At 44.0% G+C, this 23,532-nt stretch overlaps 1 protein-coding gene and 1 long non-coding RNA gene across 2 annotated transcripts in view; both read left to right on the top strand.

Moving 5' to 3' along the window:
* The window catches only part of LOC310678534, a 241,139-nt gene that overhangs the window by 106,078 nt on the left and 111,529 nt on the right, over window positions 1-23,532 (top strand). The window lies entirely within an intron of this gene.
* The window catches only part of SERPINI1 (serpin family I member 1), a 101,831-nt gene that overhangs the window by 62,703 nt on the left and 15,596 nt on the right, over window positions 1-23,532 (top strand). The window contains exons 3-6 of the mRNA XM_083442390.1: window positions 3,279-3,509; window positions 6,292-6,486; window positions 10,106-10,310; window positions 19,157-19,254. Coding sequence (XP_083298516.1) covers window positions 3,279-3,509; window positions 6,292-6,486; window positions 10,106-10,310; window positions 19,157-19,254 — 729 coding nt within the window. The remainder of the gene's footprint in view (window positions 1-3,278; window positions 3,510-6,291; window positions 6,487-10,105; window positions 10,311-19,156; window positions 19,255-23,532) is intronic.

The following is a 23,532-nucleotide window of genomic DNA, read 5'->3' as shown; positions in this document are numbered from 1 at the left end:
TTTTACCCACAACACCACCCGCGTCCCTTGTAAGGATTTAGCATCAGTTTATTTGCCCCACCCTTCCTTCATTGCCTCCAGATGTTGGTCCAACACTTTCATAGCCTCTCATGATTCATACGGAATAGTGAAGAGAAAGCTGTGTGTCATCAGCATACTGACGGGTTTCAAATCCATGTATAATAGCTCCATTAGTTTCATATAGGAGATATAATGGACCTTTGTTGGACCCCAAAGGCTATGGAGCCAGCAGCAATCTCCTAGTACAGTAGTACCTCCGGTTACGTAACCCTCTGGTTACGTAAACTTCGGGATGCGGCAAACCTGGAAGTATTTGACAGGGTTTCATCACACGCGCATGTGCAGAAGTGGTAGATTGCTTCTGCGTATGCGCAGAAGCAGTCCTCAGGTTGCAGAGACTTTTCAATCCGACCGGACCTCCAGAACGGATCCCGTCCGCAACCAGAGGTACCACTGTACTACTTTCTGATAGTGATACTGCAGGTAGGAGCTTTGTTACCACTGTAACAGAGTACTCCCACCTCCCTAAGTCACTCAAGAATAATACCATAGTCAGAGGTATCAAGAACCACTAAGAGACCAAGGAGAACCAACAGGGCCTAACTCCCTTTGTCTCTCTTCTGATAAAGGTCATAAATCAGGGCAACCTCTAAGGCTGTTTTGGTGCCAAATACGGGCCTTAAACCAAACTGGAATGTCTCTAGCTAACAAGGGGATGACCAAACACATAAAATATACCTGCTACATTGTTTTAAAATGGAAAAGATGAGTGTCATGCAGTGATCAGAAAGGCAAGACTGAAAGGTAGACCAACATTCAGTTGGCTGGCATGTATCTGTCACATTCAGATGGTGTGTTGCAGCTAAAGAATTCATTGCTAGTCTTCTTTTATAGATTATTTAACTAATTTAGTTATGCATTTTTAAGCACACTTCAAAGAAAAGATTCAAGGGTTGTTTACTTATGCATATGATTAAAGCAACAGTATTACATAACTAAACCGGTTAAGACTATAATCAGTTCCCATTATAAACATTCTCCCACTTCACCCAAAATTCAGCATTCAGTCCACGCGCAACGGAGTTAAAATTACGAACAGCATTAGCCTAATCAAAGGCCTGATTAAGGTGTGTCTTCACAGTCTGCTTAAAACTCTGTGGAGAGGGAGCCAAGCAGAGGAGGGAACCTTGTGTTGTTGGATTGCAATAAAATGTTGAATTGGACCTGGTAGCATATGGTAGGCATTGCAGTTAGTGCAAGACTGGTGTTATGTGGACTGGAATAGAAACTTCACTCCCAATCCTGTGCGCTATTTTCTGAACACGCTGCAGCTTCCAGTCTCTCTTCAGAGGTGCATTACAGAATCTAAACGTGAGGTTACCAGGTAATGGGCCACTATGGCTAGCTGCTATCCTGATCCTTCAGTCTTCACCCTTTTTATTGTATCTGAGACATGAGGATAAGATTTCCCCCCCTCCTCAATAATTTGGTCCCTTGTTCGATGTGATTTCATGCCTTTTTATGGAAGAACAGAGGTATCTGGGGTCCACTGGAGCAGATTTGGGGGCATACAGAGATAGCAGAGGAGGATTAAGTTGTGTTGCATGAGTGGAAGAAGAAGAAGAAGAGTTTGGATTTGATATCCCGCTTTATCACTACCCTAAGGAATCTCAAAGGGGCTAACATTCTCCTTTCCCTTCCTCCCCCACAACAAACACTCTGTGAGGTGAGTGGGGCTGAGAGACTTCAGAGAAGTGTGACTAGCCCAAGGTCACCCAGCAGCTGCATGTGGAGGAGCGGAGACGCGAACCTGGTTCACCAGATTACGAGTCCACCACTCTTAACCACTACAGCACACTGGAACTCTGTGTGTAGAGTGTTGGATACAACCCAAAATGTATACTCCGCCCCCATTCCCCTATTTTTTCACGGCTACCACAGTATCTACAATCCTCACTTTTTCAACAGTTTTTTGTGAGGGTAAAGGCAACTGCCAGCCCCACTCCCTTGCAATGAGCTTGGGCCTCGCACTAAATTCCTTATGTGTCCTGTCTGCATGCCCATTTGGACCCTCAGCTCTTTTAAACCATCCCTGCTGACAGAACCGCATTTGATTTATTTATATTTTTTGCAAACCTTGCAACGCTAAACAAAAGGGGTGAAGGAATTTTAAAATAAGTCCCGTTCTTATTTTGGAGACAAGGTGACAGTCTGTCATCATTTTCAAAATGCGGCGACATTTGCAGCACGCTGAGCTGGTTTATTTTTCTGTGCAAATGGTATGCGCTAATCCTGTGTAAACATCGTTAGTGCGGCTTTTGGGGAAATCTTGAAGGAGCTCTATGGGAATCTTTAGAATAGCAGAGGAAATTTTAAACAGCTGGCCCAACAGTGTAAATATTTAACAAAAGTGGTTGGGAACCTCCCATTAAAAGTTGGAAACATATGGGCACATAATGCCGGTTTATAAAACAGTTGATTGTCAACTGATGAATGCTGTTCCCTGTCAAAGGGCTGCTTTGTGCTCTAGTTCATTGCCTTGGTTATGATTTTTTTTCTTTTCAAAAAGAGAATGATGTGCACGCAGGGAACATGCAAGAGGAAAGGTGAGGGTGGAATTAAAAGAACAAAAGGATTGCACACGGAAATGGCCGCAAAGAAGTTTTTGTTCCCCTGTCATAATATTAGGAATTTGGGTCACCCAGTGGAATTGGTTGGCAGACTCAGGACAAAAATACCTTGAGCCATGCATAATTTAACTTGTGAAATTCACTGCCACAGGCCCTCAGCTTGCATCTCTGTAAAAGGGGATTAGACATATTCTTGGAGATAGATCTGTCAATGGCTGGGGCTTGTAGTTGAGAAAATATGGAGGGTCAAAGGTTTCCCAAACTTGCTCTGTGGTAAGAGGGGGCTGCCCATTATTTTCCATGTATGCAAAGCATGACATAATAGGGACACATATTGAACACTTCTTGGCATTAATGGAGAATTCTCCATTTAAATGTAGCTTTGGCTGCTCATGAGGACCCTTGAATTGCCTTGGGCGGCTGCCCCTGCTTCTAATGTTTTATTAGTCCCAAGTCTTTTTGAAGAAGAGTCAGGCCACCCTATATACCATTTTGCAATGACCTTCTCTGTCGAAATCGAAAATATCACTGTGATTTTCCACTGGGAAGACAATGGGATTCTTTAAGCCCTCAATATATTTACTTAACCCTGACAGAAATATTTCCTATCTCGCACCTTGCTTCCAGGTGAAGAATTTTCCTTCTTGAAGGACCTTTCTGACATGGCAAACGCTGAAGACAGCCAGTACGTGATGAAGCTTGCCAATTCCCTCTATGTACAGAACAGGTTTCACGTCAGTGACAAATTTTTGCAGCTGATGAAGACGTACTTCAGAGCTGAAGTGGAAGATGTGGATTTCAGTCAAAACATAGCAGTCGCCAGCCACATCAATAGATGGGTGGAGAATCACACAAATAGTACGTTCCTGTATTTTTACATTCCTACTCACTGTCAACAGTTGTCATTTTATGCTCATTGGGATGCTGTTGAATGTCTTAAAATGGCTCATTGCTAAAGTTGTCGATTGCACCAAATGTCTTGTGTTTCTTTCTTTGGAGAGAGCTTAAAAACAGGCTCAGCCCAGGGACTGCAATCCTTTCAGGGAAACCTTTCAGGAGCTACATGCCACTGGTTTGAAAGCCTTAGGGTTCCCCACCCCCTCCTTTAAAGCCTTTTACATTTCCATCTCTTTGCAGAAAAATTTGATGAACTGCCCTGCAGTGGTGCCATAGAATCATAGAGTTGGAAGAGACCACAAGGGCCATCGAGTCCAACCCCCTGCCAAGCAGGAAACACCATCAGAGCACTTACGTTGTGGTTCTGAAGCATGGTGACCAAGCCATTCTGAACCCACTTCCGGGCATGGCAAGTTGGAAGATCAGCCTTGTAGAATTGTAGAGTTGGAAGGGACCACAAGAATCAGCCCACAACCCTGAAATTGAGACTCGTGTTCTACTGACTTGAGCTATCTGGTCTGTTAAACTGATGTAGTTAGTAGTTACAGATCTCTTATCTCCATGTAAATGTTTGATTCTAAATTATCCCCACCAGTGAATGGCTTGGCTGACTTGCTTCTACCATGCAAGCAAAGGCACAGTCCCAGTTGCGCACCAGAATGCGCACGGCTGTTCGGATCGGTGACTCTGTACCCGAGTGTCTCTGATGCACGTAGCTTATTTTATCCCAGATAAAACACAGAGACCCCCGTCTGTAGCGATCTGTGAAATTTCCACCCATCCACTCGATTCATCACTGTCGGCGCAGAAATCCAAAGACGAAATTATCATACTGAAAATCAAGCAAGCCGTTCCCAGTTGGCAGCACCAGGTAGCAGACAATGCCTTCTGATTGGAGTGATTTATTTAGGAATGTGGGCACAGCAGCTGCTAGGCTTGGCTAACAAGCCTCCCCTGACTCAAACAGATGCGAGACATCTCTTCCTTTCCTTGAGTAAATGTCAGCGGGGCGGATGCTGAGATGCGTTCCCCGTTTTATTACTCGCTTATTACTCTCGAAGCCTGTGGGAATGTTGCCCAGGTAAAAGCAAGCAGGAATAGTAGCATGAGAAAAGTTTGAAGTTGGTAGAGTTGCTCTCTGGATCCTGTGTCAATTTTGTACCGAAAATTATTTGCAGATGGGAGGCAGTCAACAGAACAATCCCTTTAAGGTAGGAGGATGTTGACTTAAGTTTCAGAGGCCCTGAGCCAGAGGTGCTTGCTTTGGTGTTGTATATTCTTGTTAGTGTAATGGAGGTGTCAGGGAACTGTCATCGGCTCAGAGGCGAGAAATAGAAGGGCGGTTGTGTTACAGGGAGCCTCCGAAAATCAGTTCCTCTTCTGGGGAGGAGGAAAGCCCCGCCTCCAGCAGGGAAGAGGTGCAAGGACCAGAGGATGCTGGGGGGAGCCTTAACACCACTCCTGGGCAAGCCGGACAGGAGGGAATCACGTCCTTGCCATCGCCCATCCTGTGCAGTAGCCTAAGGGGCAAAGAGGGAAGGAGAAGGTTGGGGGTAATGAAACTCTTATGTTGGGGGAGGTCCCAAAAAAGACCGCTCCCGGATTCCGCTACTGATTGAGCCAGACATGAGCTTTGGGGCTCTTCACTGTAAATTGTTTGCACCAAAATAAAGCCTGTAAAACACAGGTCGGATCACATTTCCATCCCTCAGTGTCCTCCCCTCCTCCCACCCCCCAGCCTGGCAGACAAGAGGCATTAATCAGAGTTTAAGGGCACATTCCAGCCAGGCACAAGCTGCATCCAAAGTGGGGTTTATTATTTATTTATTTATTTATTGAAGGCATTTCTATATCAATTGTTTGCTTTTGTAAGCAGTGTGCATAAAAGCAATCTGCAGAAAATGGGGACCATTTGCAAAAAAAAAAAGTGTCACAAAACCAAACGCTACCTTATTAACACTTGCCAGAACGGGAGAGTCTTAGTCTGTGCCTGGAGTTCAGCAAAAAGGGTGCCTGTCTAGTCTCTGTTGTGGGAGGGAGTTCCACAGGCTTTGCAACGACTGCACAGGACATTGAGGGGTGTGGCCTGCACAGAGGAGGTGTGGGTACTTGAGAAGTCCACCTTATCACTTATATACAGCCACTAGGTCACTGTGGCATCCAGGAGAGTTTCTCCTGCAAATTCCAAAGAACTGAGCCCACGCCACAGTAATTTGGAGCAGGGCTTTCAGCATGGCTCTGTTCTGTGGAATAGCATTCCTGTCGAGGTAAGACAAGCACCCACTATCTGCGCTTTCTGGAAACAACTGAAAATACCTCCCCCACCAACAAGCTTTTCCATCTGGAACGAATGGGTTGTTTTACATTGTTTTTCAAACGCAGCCTGTTGTTGTTTTCTGTTTTGTTTTTCACTCTTTTTATGGGCATCGCCTTGATCTAACATACCAGCTGGTTAAACACTGCAAGACAATTTTAATGCCTATAACTTCAAAACTATTTTAGATAAGTGTATATTGTATTTGTTGTGCAGGTTGATCTGCTTGCGGTGAAACCTAAGTTCTTCTCCGACCAAACAGTGGACAGTTAAATGTGGGAACATGGAAAGGAGTTGCTTTTAGATTGTTTTGTTTTCCTTCCATAGTGTTGTTTTTTGGGGGGGTGGGGGGGTGTTTCCAGCTTTGATATAAATGTTCAATTTGGCATTCTGATCAATGTGTTCCTTTTCTCCCCTTTCAACTGACAGACATGATCAAAGATTTTGTGTCGGCCAGGGATTTTGGCGCTCTCACTCACTTGGCCCTCGTCAATGCAATCTACTTTAAGGGAAATTGGAAGTCTCAGTTCAGGCCAGAAAACACAAGAACCTTCTCCTTCACTAAAGATGATGAAAGTGAAGTGCAAATTCCAATGATGTATCAGCAGGGAGAATTTTATTACGGTAAGCAATATCGTACATGTTTTCTTTCTAGAAGAAAAGATTAATTTTCTAGGTAAACACTATCACCCTTCTTCAGCACTTAATGCCAATTCACACCTCTTAATAACATCTCCTGCACAATTGCCAACCAGACAAAAATGAAATCACATTGTTTCCACCGGGGCCTCAGAAATGGAAGTTTCCAAAGGAGCCTTCCATGATTATTATGTCAACTGCAATGTTTTCATTGGTGTATCAGTATGGAAGATGTGAATACTGGGGGACGTGGGTGGCACTGTGGTCTAAACTACTGAGGCTCTTGGGCTTGCCGATCTGAAGGTTGGCAGTTCGAATCCCTGCGACGGGGTGAGCTCCCGTTACTCTGCCCCAGCTCCTGCCAATCTAGCAGTTCGAAAGCACACCAGTGCAAGTAGATAAATAGGTACCGCTGTGACGGAAAGGTAAATGGCATTTCCGTGCACTCTGGTTTCTGTTATGGTGTCTCATTGCGCCAGAAGCTGTTTAGTCATGCTGGCCACATGACCCAGAAAGCTGTCTGTAGACAAACACTAGCTCCCTCGGCCTGAAAGCGAGATGAACACCGCAACCCCATAGTCGCCTTTGACTGGACTTAACCGTCCAGAGGTCCTTTACCTTTTACCTTTATCTTCCAGGGCTGTTTTAAGGATTGCACCGAGACAGGGTCATCTTTCCGCAGGGCCTGCAAGACGGACCTGTTCCGCCAGGCCTTTGGTCAGGGTTCAGTCTGACTCCCCCTCCCCCTTCATAAGAACTTGCATGAAAGCAGCCTCCCAATTTTTCTCACAAGCTCATATAAGTTCAGCATTTAAGGTCCCCAACCCTAATCTGCGGGTTGCCATTTGATTGGATTTTATTCTGATTCTGATCTGATTTTAGGATGTATTTTAATTGATTGCCTGATTTTAGGTTAATGTGTTATACATTTGATGTTAGCCGCTCTAAGTCCAGTTTTGGCCAGGGAGGGCGGGGTATACAGTGGTGCCCCGCAAGACGAAATTAATCCGTTCCGCGAGTCTCTTCGTCTAGCGTTTTTTTCGTCTTGCGAAGCAACCCTATTAGCTGCTTAGCGGATTAGCGCTATTAGCGGTTTAGCGGCTATTAGCGGCTATTAAAGGCTTAAGGGATTAGCGGATTAGCTGCTAAAAGGCTATTAGCAGTTTAGCGGCTTAGAAAAAGGGGGTGGGGAGCAGAAAAAAATCTCAAGACTCGCAAGACATTTTCGTCTTGCGAAGCAAGCCCATAGGGAAATTCATCCTGCGAAGCGCATCGAAAAACAGAAAACCCTTTCATCTAGCGGGTTTTCCGTCTTGCGAGGCATTCGTCTTGCAGGGTACCACTGTAAATACAAATTATTATTACCATTATTATTATTATTATTATTATTATTATTATTATTATTATTCTGCCATCCAAGGCGAAACAGGAATATGCTGCCACAACACCCCACACCAGCAAATCTTCCCTGATCTGTAGCAATAGTGATGGCGGTTTCCAGTGAGATTTCTCAAGATTTCAGTGGTTTCCAGCAAGATCTCAGGGGATTTCAGTCTTGCCCAAGGCAGCTGCTTCATCCTGCATCGTGGGCAAACTGACCCTGTATCTAGACCACAAATTTCCAAACTGTGACCTGAGTTTTGTTCACAGTTCTATGGCATGTCTGTGGATTTGTGGTTGAAGGTGGAAGATGGCACACCCAATGCATATTGATTTTTAATTGCTTCTTTTATTTCTTTCATTGTATTTGATTATATGCATTGCAATCTGGATTTTATGGCATTCAAACAGTAACTCAAAAAAATATAATATATAAGGGGGGGAAGAGGAAGCAATAAAAAATACAATTAAAAATAATACAGAATCTACAGTGGTGTCCTACAATCACTACAACAGTCAGAAAAAATATTAAGTGGTATTCAAAAGCCCTCAGTAATTTTCAAGTGGTCTGTGGGGGGGGGGGGATTTGGGGACCACGAATTTAGATAATGCACACAAAGTGCTTTAGACACACGAAAGTGCTATACAGTATAAATGTTATTCTAATAATAATAATAATTTATTCCCCAGCCACTCTGGGCTGCTCCCAATCAAGTGTTAAAAACAGTACAGCTTTAAATATTAAAAACTTCCCTGAACAGGCCTGCCTTCAGATGTCTTTTAAAGATAGGATAGCTGCTTATTTCCTTCACATCTGAAGGAAGGGTGTTCCACAGGGTGGGCGCCACTACCGAGAAGGCCCTCTGTCTGGTTCCCTGTAACCTCACTTCTCGCAATGAGGGAACTGCCAGAAGGCCCTCGGCGCTGGATCTCAGTGTCCAGGCTGAACAATGGGGGTGGAGACGCTCCTTCAGGTATACAGGACCGAGGCCGTTCCATGATCAAAGGAACATACATAGGTAATTCCAGGGAGCTCCTTGTGCAGCTGCTGGCCAGAACGATAACCTGTTTGGTTTTGGAGATAAAATAACCAGTTATATTTCCACACCACTTTCTGGGTCCATGCTGTAATGCGCAGAAGAAAGTTTCTGGATCTCGTCTCTGAGCTAGAATATGTGGGCAATGTCCGGACCTAATACAAATCATGTCTGAATCAAAATCTGCCAACAAACCATAGTCTGGTTCGCAAACAATGGTTTACTCTAACTATGGATCTGCTATTATGTCTGAATTCGCAGTCCATTGAGAAACAACAGTTGGGCCATTGATCTGCCCCAAGAAGCTGCTGCTGTGAAGTTGAGTACATGGGAAACAAAAGCTGACAAGCAGCTCCAGAAACCATGACTAGTTTGGTGTACATCTGGATGCTCAATCCATGATGTGCATTAATAAGTATGATTAGCACAATGTGGTTCACCTTATGTTTGACCCATATGTCTAAACCATACATAACAGAGGGTTTTTTGTTAGTTATGCCCGAAAGCTAAAGAAGTCCTAAAAATATGATAGTACAGCATTTTCATTTTTGCTACATTCACAGGGCAGTGTATTTTGTTTTCACATCTTTTCCCTGTTAAGTTCTCCATCATATCAGAGCATTCACATGACACAAAAGCCATTTTTGGAACTATAGTGGAATTTAGCGCCAGCTTAGTGCTCATATTCGTGTTATTTGCTTCCAGAAAAAAAGAAAATCTGTATGCAAATAAGATGAAAATGAGTGCTAAACCTGGTCTATATTCCAGTGTAGTTCTAGAACTTGATTTTATATAATGTGAAAGCTCAAATATAATGTGGAAATCAACAGTTATGGAAATTTCATGAAAATGGATTAAACTGCCATGTGAACGCAGCCTTTGTATTTTTTCCCCCACAAGAAAGGGGGAAGTACCCCCCCAAAAAAGAAACAAACAACGAAGAGGATAAACCCACCAATCCAACACCAGGAGCTGTGTGTGTGTGTGTGTGTGTGTGTGTACTCATCTAAAGGTGAAATAATTGATCCTGAAGATGTGAAAAGACAATCAAATGGTTTTAACAGCTGGTCAAAATTTGCCTCAAGGCCTGTTCTCAGCTGGAGACCATCCTATGGATTTCAGTACTGTGCAGGTAAATGAAATTATCTCCGAAAACCCAACCTGGCTGTTTTTCTTTTTTCTTTTAGGGGAGTTCAGTGACGGCTCCAATGAAGCCGGAGGCATCTATCAAGTTCTGGAAATCCCCTACGAAGGAGATGAGTTCAGCATGATGATTGTTCTTTCCAGGCAAGAAGTTCCCCTAGCCACACTGGAACCTCTGGTCAAAGCCCAGCTGATTGAGGAATGGGCAAGCTCCGTAAAGAAGCAGAAGGTGGAAGTCTATCTACCCAGGTGAGAATGCTTTTCCAGCTTCTGGCAGGATGGAGGGGAGAGGAGAGTCAGTTTGGCTTAGTAGGTGGCATGTAGAGCTGGGTGATATATGGATACAGCGTCCAAAATCCATGTGAAGTCCATATAATGATACCTGTTTCATAATTTTGACCTGGCAATATATCTTGAATCATGGTGCACGTGTTATGCAATAATTGCAAAACCGTGAAGCCAACCAATGCTTCTCTCGATTCCTGCACTCCTCTCTGCCAGCTGAGATCTCCCCTGCCTCCTGCAGTGGGCAGCGAATCACAAGAGCAGGCGCTGGCAAAAATCACAATGCAGGAAAAACCACGAAGCCAGCCAATGCCTCTACATGGCTCCGTCCTTATTTCAGTCGCTGTGATATATCAGTATATCACAATGTTCAGCTAGTGAAATATCATGAAAACCAGATATCGCCCAACGCTAGTAGCATGTTGGATATTGGCCAGGCTAGGGACTGTGAAAGGCATTGGATTCAAACAAACAGCTCGACCCTGCGGCTCATTTGAAAAGTTTCTCTCCATTTTTCTTTTGTTTTACCTCAGTGCCCCTCATGTAAATGGAAACACCAAGATTGCCATTTGGAGAGCTCATAATAACATAGCTGTGAGGAGAGGACTATTGCACTCCGGTCCTGCTTTGGAACTAATAATAATAATAATAATAATAATAATAATAATAATAATAATTTATTATTTATACCCTGCCCATCTGGCTGGGTTTCCCCAGCCACTCTGGGTGGCTCCCAACAGAATATTAAAAACACAATAAAACATTGAACATTAAAAACTTCCCGTGGGCATCTGTTTGGTCACAGTGCATACAGGATGCTGGACTAGACGGGCCAATGGCCATAGCTGTCAACTTTTCCCCTTTTTTAAGGGAAATTCCCTTATTCCTAATAGGATTCCTTACAAGAAAAGGGAAAAGTTGACAGCTATGCAATGGCTTCATCCAGCAGGGATTTCTTACTCCATTATGGATAATAGTTTGGTAGGGTGGTTTGAGACAGGAGCCACTGTCAGTTTCAGTAGACCGTCGCAATCTATTTTTGCGGGTGTGCAAAGGCTGACCGAACTTTGGGAGAGGTCTTCTGTTGGGAACCATAAGGCTGCATGTCAAAAGTAGGGTGGGAGTTCTCTCTGATTTTCCCACTGAGTTTCTCATCCAACCACACACAGCCCTTCATGTCCCATTGCGTGTCATGCTTGAGACTCCCCTGAAAGCAGCTTTTTGATGCACAGGCATGAGGGAATGTACCGGAAGGTAGGTGAAAACGCCCTGTTGTAGAAGTGGACCAACTCATGGTTCTGTGGATACAAGGCAGAACCTGAAAACAGTGCTCAACAAGGGTTTCATCACCTGCTCTTTTCTTCTGCTCACCAAGCTGAACGCTCCTACCTCTTCTCTTCCATCTCTGGCCACATCCAGACCTTAGAACTCATTTCAGCATATGTTTTGATGTAAAGCTGTGATAGGTTAGCTGCAATACTAGAAAACTTGTGGATTTTTTTTTGCAGGAGCTTTAGGGGGTGGTGTTCTGCTCCTCTTTGTGCAGTGTGGTGAAATAACAGCTCTCTCCCACTTCCATCAGACCTGGTCCCTCCCCAAGTACCAATGCATGCCCACATGTGGGTTTAATGTTCAGGAATGGAGTACGTAGGCTAAATCCAATGTGCATAAACCCAGATCTCACAGTCAGTCCCCACCCCCAATAAAATCTGGGTCTCTCGACATTGGATTACACATGTTTGTGGATCTATATGTGGATATCTGCTGGGCCAAGCATGTTGGGTAAGCTAGTCCTGTTTTCCCACCATGCATTGCATCAGAGAGTGATCCCAATAAGCCCGTTGTTCAATCTCACCCAATCGCCAGCTGCCGTATATGATGTTTGCCATTCCATTGTGGAAATCAGAACGCTGAATGAATTGATTATTGAAGGGAGGAGTAAGGGAAGCGTCACATTTCTGCAGGTATAAGAAATGATGCAGCTATGGGAGGAAACAGTCAACATATGTTTGCAACAGGAGCAGGAAACCTGATTTTAAGAAATTGTATTAAATTAAAGTAATTTGGTTGGATTTATAATAATTTGGGAAATTAATTTTTAAAAAATTGGAGAACGTAAGAAGTTCCCTTATACCGGTGGTTCTCAACCTGTGGGTCCTCAGATGTTGTTGGATTACAACTCCCAGCATCCCTGAGCTCTGGTCCTGCTAGCTAGGGGTGATGGGAGTTGTAGTTCAACATCTGGGGACCCACAGGTTGAGAAAGGCTGCCTTATACAGAGTAAAAAGAATGTGGTGTTCTTACTCCAAGTGGCTTCCTTGAAGGGAAGATATTCAAACGATGAGCAATTATCAGGGAAACAAATGCACAAACCCCGAATACCGTGGTACAGAGTGAAATAATTCCGAAGGAGAACGTTGCAGACTTGGTTACTGTTATTAGCTGGTCCTTGCCCCGCGTTGCATTCCCCGGCTAAATTATGCTTGGAAATCATTTTTGCAAATTAGTTTCATGGTCTGTTTCCCTGCTACACAAAAGTGGATTAAAAAATGTTGATCTCTTTGGCTCCGAAACAATGATTTGGGGACGGAACGGAGTATAATTTAACAATCCTGTGCTGTTTCCCCACCCCCGTTTTGCTATTAAGACAAGCAAACTGCAGTTTCAGTTGGGCACAGATAGCGCAGACAGAAAATTGGAAATGCTGTGATTAACTCAGCTTTGCTTAGTCGTTCAAGCCCTATTACAAATGCAAAAGTTAAAAAAAGAGAAAATGTTCACTTCATAAGTGGATGGACTCTTTCGGGGCGTTGGGAATTTAATTTTATTCCACTGCTATTTCTCAGCGCGCGAGGCCCGCGGGCCCACACATTCCTTTCCCTTCCATCTTGGTCTCTCGCCTTCTTTGAGGGGGTGGAGGGAAAGGGAGAAATAGCATAAAATATTTATGGAGTATTTATTTGGTGCATTGATAACATCCACCAGATCTGCTTGCCATCCTCAGAGAAATTCAACCTCGGAAGTATATAATTAATTTCTGCAATTTAATAAGGGAATTACAGCATCGGGGTGCTGCACTTAAAGTTTGCGCTAGCTAGCTACCTTTTCCATTCCTATTATGAAAATACGCCGGAGAGGAACGGCATCTAATTTTATCCATTCTCCGCTATGCTTCACTCATTAATATTTACAAAGAGCCTTAAGAATGTTTGGGCAAATTCTGAAAGTATCTGCTCTGTTTATAAAATCCAGTCCCCAAGGTTCCGTCACATTCTAGTGTCACGCAGTACTGTGACCAAGGGACAGATCCTTCATTGGGTCTAGGCAGATATGAGCATGCTTTAAGCTCAAGGACTACAGTCGCTAGAATCTCTGAAGGCTGGAAGTTGTCCATCCAGTTTTCTCCAGATGACAGCCCAGGATGCATCTCTTAATTTTGCCCATGGTATTCACAATTATTTCTGTAGCACCATCAATTTGATTCAATTTAATGCTTGTATGCAGCAGTTCCAGCAATTAATTGGAGCCCTCAAAGCAGCTAACAGCAGTAGCAAAGGTGGACTTTAACTAAGTTTTACTCAGAATGGCTGAGATCTAATCTTTCAAAGATCATGCTGTCAGGTTTATCGGCCTCTCTGGGGACGTTGCAACATGCAAACCCTCATTCAGCACGTGCCACTCTGTAGTAATGGCTGTCAAGTTGCTAGTCAATATGTAACAGCAAAATCTCCATTTTTATCCGGCTGCTGGTAGGTTTATGATTCTAGGTTGCAGACCCATTGAAACCCATGAACCCAGGTTTGTCATGCTTATTGGCTTTGGTTAGTCTACTCTGAGTAGACCTGGCATGGGGCACAACCCTCTATCTTGCTGTATGTAAAAATTGCCCAATAAATCTTTTTTAAAAAAATTATGCTTGCTGGTGAGAGCTGTCTCAGATTACCTTATCACAATTATGATAAAAAAGTTGATTTTTTAAAAAATGAAATGATCAAAACAACACGAATAAATGGAAATCGAAGGGAAGCAGATATTGGCTGAACATTCAGAGACACTTTCCAACAGTAAGAGCTGTTTTGGAGTGAGCAGGCTGTCTTAGGGGCTCAGGGTCTGCGTTCTCTCTTTGCTGGATGCATTTAAGCAGATGCTGGACATTTAAGCAGATGCATGGAGCAGGGAGTTGAACCAGGTGACCTCCCAAGTCCCCCCCCCCATGCTAAATTGCGTCATAGAAATCTGCCTTATGCTGAGTCAGACCACTGGTCCGTGTGGCTTATAAGAATAATTATTATTATTATTATTTATACCCTGCCCATCTGGCTGGGTTTCCCCAGCCACTCTGGGTGGCTCCCAACAGAATATGAAAAACACGATAAAACATGAAACATTAAAAACTTCCCTAAACAGGGCTGCCTTTAGATGTCTTCTAAAAGTCAGATAGTTGTTTATTTCCTTGAAATCTGATGGGAGGAGGTTTCACAGGGCAGGTGCCATTACCAAGAAGGCCCTCTGCCAGGTTCCCTGTAACCTCACTTCCCGCAGCTATGATCTTACGGTGCTATGAAATTCCCCACAATACATTATTTTTTTATTTTCATTTTCGAAAGTGGTCCACATCGCTTAAAACATTGGCAGAATGCTGCAGAATCTGTGGGCGACTCCCTTCACACACAAATTAAGGGGGCAGACTGTAAATAATGCACTGGTATCACTGCCGAGAGCTCCAAACCCCTCAGAAATTAAAGGATATGCTGAAAGCTCAGTTTATGTAACTGTAATATGTACTTATCTAAGGTGACTGACAAGTTTGTATGGGCACCCTTGTGCATTCCCATCATATATGAAAAAGTCTGACAAGGCATTTGTACCCATGGGCATATCTCTGTTGTTGCTCCAGGTAACTGGCAGAAATCAGCATGTCAGCCAGGAAATCAAAGGTGACAGTAAGACGGATTTCTATTTGGATCAAATTAATTCCAAATTTATTGTCGTCTCCTAGGTAATTGTAACTGGAAGGCTCAAAGGACTTCCTTGCCACTACCAGAAATGATTCTCTGTTTGCTGAACACACAATAGAATCTCAAACTGTCATGGAAACATAAAATGCATAGTTTATGGTCACAGTTGTTTACCATTGTTTCCAGCATTTCTCAGATTCACTTGTGTTGCACAAAGCAACAAAGATAGAAAATAGGTCATATTTTCTTTGTGTGTTTTTATTCTACTATTCCTTCGATCAGCTTAGAGTAGCATGCATGGCTTTATCCTCATAACAGCAATGTGAGGTAGATTATGTTGAGAGAGGTTATAGAATTAGATGCCTCAGGGTTATTCAGTGAGGTTCATGGCTGAGTAAGGATTTGAACCTGGGTCTCTCCAATCAATGATGAACATGGTAGCTTGGCTTTCTCATAGCTTACGTCTTCTTTCCAGCCTTTTGGAGGTGTTACTCTGTCCCTTTTCCCCACATTTTTATAAATGCATACAACGGCTCATAATACTCTCCACTTGCTTAAGGTTGGGCATGTGTTGAGTAAAAATGCAATTGACTGATTGGAGTGGGGACCTGGTGTGGGCCATTCAAAAAGATAAATATTCAGAATTCCAATGTGTATCATTCAGGGTATAACCAGGCTGTTTGGAGTTTGGTCACTTATTTCCCTTTGTAACAGCACCAAACTACGTGAGACATCTGGTACCTGTCTGTAAGCTTTGGCCCACAGGTCAAATAACAGCTCCAGTGTATCCAGTCACAAATCTCCCAACATCTCTACTCGTTATGCTGCTAGACACACAACCCAGCACAACCCCGGCAGTAGAGACTAGGGTACGCTTGGTTCTTACTGGCCCCCATTGAGTTCTATGGGATGAAGGGTTGTTCTGCCTGAGACATTGGCACCAGAGGTGACTGGGGAGTTATAGTGGTGAGTGAAGAAAGCCCTGAACTCTCCCCGCTGCTCCAACTTGAGGAACCTTTGGCTGAACACTGCAGTCCAATATGACTTGGCAAATGCAGCCCAGTTAATGCCACTGGATATCTTGTATTTAAAATGCCTTGTTTTGGCTTGCTCAGCTCTTTTACAGCCCTGTTTTACATGCCACAAGAATAGGGCAGGGAGGAATAGGTTATTCGCATCAGCCCCATGTTTGGTGCCATGTTTATTTCCATCAGGGGTAGTGCCCACTGGGGAATGGTACAACCGAAGGCAGGGAGCCCCACAGCAGGTGGAGCCCAAAAAATATGATGGGCATAGCTAACTAATTCTAGTTTTGTCTCCACCCACCTCCTCGCTGCTCAGTACTATGAGAGCAATACTGAGCCTTAGGAGGAGGAAGCTGGCTGGCAGTGCTGCCCCCCTTGGACTGGCTGTAAGTAAGAAGGCAAGCAGATGGGGCCAGCTCAGGGCACACTAAGGTTTGTGGGGCAGTGCCCCATTTGCCCTAATGGATCAGCCTCCATTTAGTCCTTTGTAATTTTGTGGAGTACAATCAACAATCCACTACTACCTTCTAGACCTGCTGTCTTCTACATCACTTTTCTGTGGACTTCTTCGCAAAAGAGTGCTTGGCGAACTATGCCAATCATCTCAGCCCAGCTGGCTTCCTGAAGAACCCTGAAACACAGTTTTCCCAACCCGGTGCTTTCCAGATGTTTGGGACGACAGTTCTGAACCTAGAGATGCAGCGCTGGCTGTGGAGTCCAAAACACCTAGAGAGCACCAGGTTTGTGAAGGCTGCTGTCACATGTCCCACTTGTGTGCTACGTGCTCCCCTGTGCATTCCACAGCGGCCGTCTGGGGAACCGAAATCCTTCATAATTAATGCGCCCGTCATTCTAATAAAAGCCTTTTCGTTCCTCTGGTGTTTTCAGCTACCCTGCTTTGTCTGGCAATTATGCCTCTTGTGACATTTTTAAGCAGCCTCTGGTTACCGTTTCTCGATGTTGCTTTTCAGACAAACTCGTTTGCTGCAGGAATCCAGATGGCCAGGGGCGTTTGTCTCGTTTTGTACCTCTTATGCAGGACAACTTGCATTCCCTACACACACACACACACACACACACACACATGCTTCACAGTCAAAATTTGACAGATGGGTGCGGCTGGCCACCTGTTAATCACCTGATGTCAGAATTACACCAGGCAACACCTGTCAGGCACTTTGGAATGCAATCAGCTGATCAGCAGGACTTCAAAGGAGAGTGCAGGGCACTTTGCAAGGGGCTCTTCAATCAGTGTGAACACCAGGCTTAATAATGACTTGTGAGCAGGGGCTTATGCAGTAAAATACGTATTTTTTGCTCTATAAGACTCACTTTTTCCCTCCTAAAAAGTAAGGGGAAATGTGTGTGCGTCTTATGGAGCGAATGCAGGCTGCGCAGCTATCCCAGAAGCCAGAACAGCAAGAGGGATTGCTGCTTTCACTGCGCAACGATCCCTCTTGCTGTTCTGGCTTCTGAGATTCAGAATTTTTTCTTGTTTTCCTCCTCCAAAAACTAGGTGTGTCTTGTGGTCTGGTGCATCTTATAGAGCGAAAAATACGGTACATGAATGAGCCAGTTTCAAGGCTAATGGGTGCCCCACACATTGAGAAGTCAACCCTCCTTGTGCTAGAAAATAGTATGGTTCCACCTAATGGCAACAGTACTACTTGGGAGCTCATTCCTGTGTGATATAGTGGCATCATTTCACTATATTTGATTCAGTGCTCAGAAGATGCATTGCTGTGCCTGTGATGGAATGACAGCTTGTGCCCAGGTGGACAATTTCCCTGCTGGGGTGCTTACAGCTTCCTTGATTTAAGGCTGTTTTGTTCTTGAAAGCACCATTCTGCGATGCGCACCTCTCATTCCCTGCAGCACATGGTGGTCTGGATTGCATAAGTCTGTCTGTGGTTGGCTGTTTTTGCTTTGGGGCAGAAGGCTGGACTTAGCTGGCCAAGTAGCCTCATCTCTCTCAGTTCAAAGGCTGCTGGTCTCTCCCTTGGTGTACCAGATGATACATTTCTCATTTCTTTTATTTGTGTAGTTCAAGGTTGGGCAACCTGCAAACCTTAATTTCTTGCAAATTGGGATGGGGAGTGTCAGATAGAGAGATAACTCTTTGGATTTCATCTCTACCCTCTATGGCTCCTGGCAGATTATCATGGGGGGGGTTGTGTGTCCCCCAACAGAAAAAAAAGCTTGCCAACCTCTACCTGTAACCTTTGATAGACTTCTACATTAAAGACAGGAGTGCCTGGCATGCTCTGGTCCATGGGGTCACAAAGAGTCGGACAAGACTAAACAACTAAACAACAACAACAACAGACTTCTACATTGGGTTTATATTCCTCATATTTTGGCGTACTTTGGTAGGATGTGCCTGTTTGTTTTATTTTTAAAAAGTTAAAAAAAAAGAACGAATACTTCGTCTTTCAAATTCAGTCTCTGGTCTGAATTTTTTTAATTTTCAAATTATTTTTAAAAACTGACTGCATGTCAAGTGGCTTCATACACAAAACGATCACCCTCACCCATCTTGTTGACACAAACGCCTTTGGGGAAAGTGTTGTTTGACTGCAGAACTGTTAGTTTAACTGACCATATTATGGCAAGCAAACCAATGGCCATCCATAAACTAGTGCTGAATGTCAGCTCAATAAATACGATTTATCACTTTTTTAAAAAAAACCACACACACATACACAGTTTTAAAAACTGCTTTTTCCCATGCTGTGCTTCCTGAAGACCAGTCCCATCTTGCTGATCTGCTTCTGCAGGGGCAAGGGAAAGAGGCTAGCGAGTTTTCATCCTTTTTTATGTTCTCTAGGTTCACAATAGAACAGGAAATTGATCTGAAGGATGTTCTGAAGGGTCTTGGGATTACAGAAGTGTTCGGCCGGAGCGCTGATCTCACCGCAATGTCTGGTAAGAGGCTTTTTGTACATGTGTGTTGCGTCCTTGCACATGTTCTTAAATGGGGGCAGATTAAATTGACCTCGTATGGCATCTCTCCTGGCCTGTGTTACTACCATTGGCCACTAACTGCCTGTTGTGGCAGGGTAAGTCCTTCACAGGAAAGTCCTCCGCAATCTTCTAGCTACAGCAGATAAGGTGCCCAGTGTATCCTACTATGGTGAAACACTGGTACGTCCACACATAATGAAACCCCCTAATATAATCCAGTGGATTGCCCAGTGAATGTAATCTTGCTTTCCTGATGGGCAGGTATATAAGATATACGATATCTTGATTGTCATTGTACCATACAGAACAATGAAATTGGAAATCTACATAAAACATTCAAAACCCCCTAAAAACTCTGAAACCCCATTTTAAAATACAATATACTATAGAGACTCCTTATGCTGCATTTAGAACCAGAATTGCATTTGCGTAGAAACTGTTTCTCAGGCGGCTAGTCCTGGTCTTTATGACCCTATACCTTCTTCCAGAAGGCAGAAGCTGAAAGAGATCATTTCCGGGGTGCGTACTATCCTGTGCTATCTCTGCAGCTTTCTTATGGCACCTGGAAGCATAGATTTGATCCAAGGTGGGAATAGTGCACCCAATTATTCTCTCTGCAGTCTTTACAACCCTGGATAGCATTGTTTTTTCCCTGGCCATGCAGCTCCCAAACCACACACACAGACCATAAGTTAATACACTCTCCACAGTACAATGGTAAAATGCCATCAACAGGTCCTTTGAGAGATTGTTTTTCCAGAGGATTCTCAGGTATATCTGTTAGAATGACCATGGCACAATGACCAATAAATGCGCTGATAAACAGCAAACGCCTATGCACTTTTACTAGGAAGTAAGTCCCACTGAGTTCAGTGTAGCTTGGTCTAGGTATGTCTAGGATTGCAGACTTAAACAGGGGAAAGGTGGAACTTGGGGAAACAAGATCAAAACAATTCCACCGCTTGTTTATGTATAAATTGGAGTGGCTGCTTGTCCACCAAGAAGTGCTCAAGGCAGTTTCCAATCGAAGATTAAGACATCATTAAATGTGTCTGACAAAGGATACTTGTGCTTTGTAAAATAGCCAAGGGGGGGAATCTATGAAGGCATCACTGTGGAGATAAAAATCTTTTTAACGACGGTGGAATTGGCTGAACTATCATTCCGTAAGAACAATGCAATCGCCGTCTGCCCAAAGAGTTCTGCTTCTTCAAGAAACTGTTACAAAAGCCCTCTGCATCAATGGGAAGCCTCCACACACTGCCATGACTTTTAACAAAGCATTAGTCATGCCCGCCTCTATTAAGGTTTCTGACTCCCACCTCCAATTAGGTCTGACTGCCATGCTTGTTAAAGTTCTCACTTACGTATTCTCTCCCCTTTATCCCTGTGCATTTCTCACCCGTGGTTTGATGCCTCTCTGTATTGGGTGGTTCAGGTGAGCAGTAAGGACACCACTGGCAGCTGGCGTACAGCCAGCAACAGTAGTCAGCTGATAATTACAATGTCAGTGCCACGGCGAGATGGAGACGTGTCATGACCGCAACAGAAGTGATAGAGTTTTGTGTCCTATTATGCATTGCAGGGCTACCCAGACCGTGTAGGCATCTTATCTTTTCACATTAAGACGTTGCGCTAGCAGTGATTTAAGTAAATCTTGTAGTGTGTGTGTGTGAGTCATTTGCTCTGTTCCTTTTCTGAAAAATGGAAAAGAACAGCCTCACTTCATTAGAACTGTGATCCATTAGGTTCAACAGTCTGCTCTGGTAGGGATGTGCCAAAAATGTTAGTGTCAAACGGGATTAGTAATGGAGGGTTCAATTAATCCATTTTTACCGCCTGCTTAGATTATGCTTTCTGGAGAAAACAATCAAGAGGGCCTCGTCACTCAGAGTATAACATAGGGTTGCCATATTTCAAGAAGTAAAAAATCCAGACAGCTCAGCTTTTTTTGGACAATCGTCCAAAGGGGTTGAGTTTTTAAATTTTTTAATTTAAAATTCCTTTTGGGCACCAATTTAGCTCCCAACCCCTGGACATAACCAAAATTTTCCAGTTTATTTGGTGACCCTAGTGTAATGCTGTTTGCCTACTTGACCACCTGATTTGATCCTTGGGAGATACGTTGCACTGAGGCATAGAAGTTCCAGTTATGTTTCCTAGCTTAATGGATGTTGATAGACAGCTTGCTCCAGAAAGACATCTACTCCTTACCAAACAAATAAAAAAAATGAAAATGAAGGTATGCTCAATATTAGAATCGTCTTGCCGCGAATTCAGCTTGCAGTGTGGCTGCAGTGTTTGAAGGCAGGGCTAGTCACAAAGACCCCTTAATGCAAGTTACTGGACCAGTCCCTTACTACAAATTGCTTGCCCGTGTTTCCACGCTGGCGTTTCCAGGGCAAGTTAGAAAATGCAGGCTTCAAATCTCTTAGCAGGCTAGCCAAACAGTTGCCTTCTGCCTAATGGACTGGAAGAAATGAAACTGATCACTCCTCTGGTCTTTTTTCCTTTGCAGCTAGTACTGAAATCAATTAGGTTGGTAGGGAAGGGACAAAGTGGTCTGTCCCTCCTTTGCCAACCTGCTTGCTGACCTGTGGCAACCAGGTGAATTGTTAAGCACAAGTCTCTGTGTTAGGCTGGTACAATATTTGCTCTGTTGACAAGTATACAAGCATAGTCTAAGTGGAGGCAAAAGCAGCAATCTACAAGACAGACGATCCTACAGAAAGCAACCTGGACTACACCTCTAATTCTAGCTTAAGCCACCTAGAAATTTTCAGCTCTCCCTTTTCTGTTTTTCCCCTGCTTTCTTTTTGTTTTAATAATGTTATTATTTATACCCTGCCCACCTGGCTGGGTTTCCCCTGCCACTCTGGGCAGCTTACAGCACATAAAAATTTGTAAAGCATTAGACATTAACAATCTCCTGATACAGGGGTGCCTTCAGATGTCTTCTAAAAGTCAGGTAGTTATTTATTTCCTTGGCATCTGGTGGGAGGGCTTTCCACAGGGCGGGCGCCACTACCAAGAAGGCCCCTACCTGGTTCCTTGTGAGGGAACCGCCAGAAGGCCTTTGAAGCTGGACCTCAATGTCTAAGCTGAACAATGGGGGTGGAGACGCTCCTTCAGGTATACTGGGCCAAAGCCGTTTAGGGCTTTCAGGAGACTTTAAATCATGAGCTGTCTTTAATACAATCAACCAGCTGTATTAATCAGCAATGGGTGACCAGAAACCATGACACAATGTTGCTGTTGTGGTTTTTTTAAGTATTGGACTTTTCCAGCTTGCAGGACAGGACTAAAACACTGGTCCTAAAGCCCCTTATGTGGAGGCAAGTCCCTTTGATTCAAGAATCTGTGTATGAATGTGTGTCTTTAGAAATGCCACATCAGAGCTCATGTGACTGTGCATAAAAGGTAAAAGAACCCCTGGATGGTGAAGTCCAGTCAAAGGCGACTATGGGGTTGCAGCACTCATCTCGCTTTAAGCCGAGGGAGCAGGTGTTTGTCCACAGACAGCTTTCCGGGTCATATATAAAACCAGGAGTAGAATGGGTCAGGCGGAAGCGAATAAGCAACAATTCTTTAGCCTGTTGCTAGAACAGCACACCAGTGAATTAAATTGAGCGTGTAGGTGATGTAAAAACAAAAGAAATTACATGTTTCCACTTGGTACATCTGTTGAACCAACAGTAATAATAAAGAGTAGCACATTAGCAAAACGATAGAACAAACTCTCCAGAGGGGAGGAAACGGAAAAAGCTACTAGACTAAGACTGGATATGTAGGTCATCTGCTTCAACGCTCAAGTGTTCATAACCTTATTATCAATTACCAGAGCCTGTGTCTACCTGGAGAGCACAGTCAATGTGTTAACAGTAGGAGTCACCCATGGAACAGAGGGGTTCCTAAGTCCCTCTGCTATAGGATTTGTGAGTTGGAAGGGACCTTGGAGGTCCTCCAGCTTAGTTATTCCCACCCTTGAATTCCTAGATGTTCTGGACTACAAGTCCCATCATCCTTAGCCAGCAGTGCCAATGGTCAGAGGTGATGGAGGATGTTGTCCACCAATATCAAGGGATCCAAGGTTGAAAAAGGCTGCTCTAGTACAACCCACTGCTCAATGCAGGATCTACAATGCCGGCTGCAACTTCAGCAACAATAGGGAACTTGTGGACTGCCAGTTGCTGTTGGACCCCAACTCCCATCATCTCTTACCATGAACGGTGCTGCCTG

This window comes from Podarcis tiliguerta (genome assembly GCF_965153285.1).
Source record: "Podarcis tiliguerta genome assembly, chromosome: 5".
Lineage (NCBI taxonomy): Eukaryota > Metazoa > Chordata > Lepidosauria > Squamata > Lacertidae > Podarcis > Podarcis tiliguerta.
The sequence above is the reverse complement of the archived record's forward strand: the minus strand, read 5'-3'. Positions and strand labels throughout refer to the sequence as shown.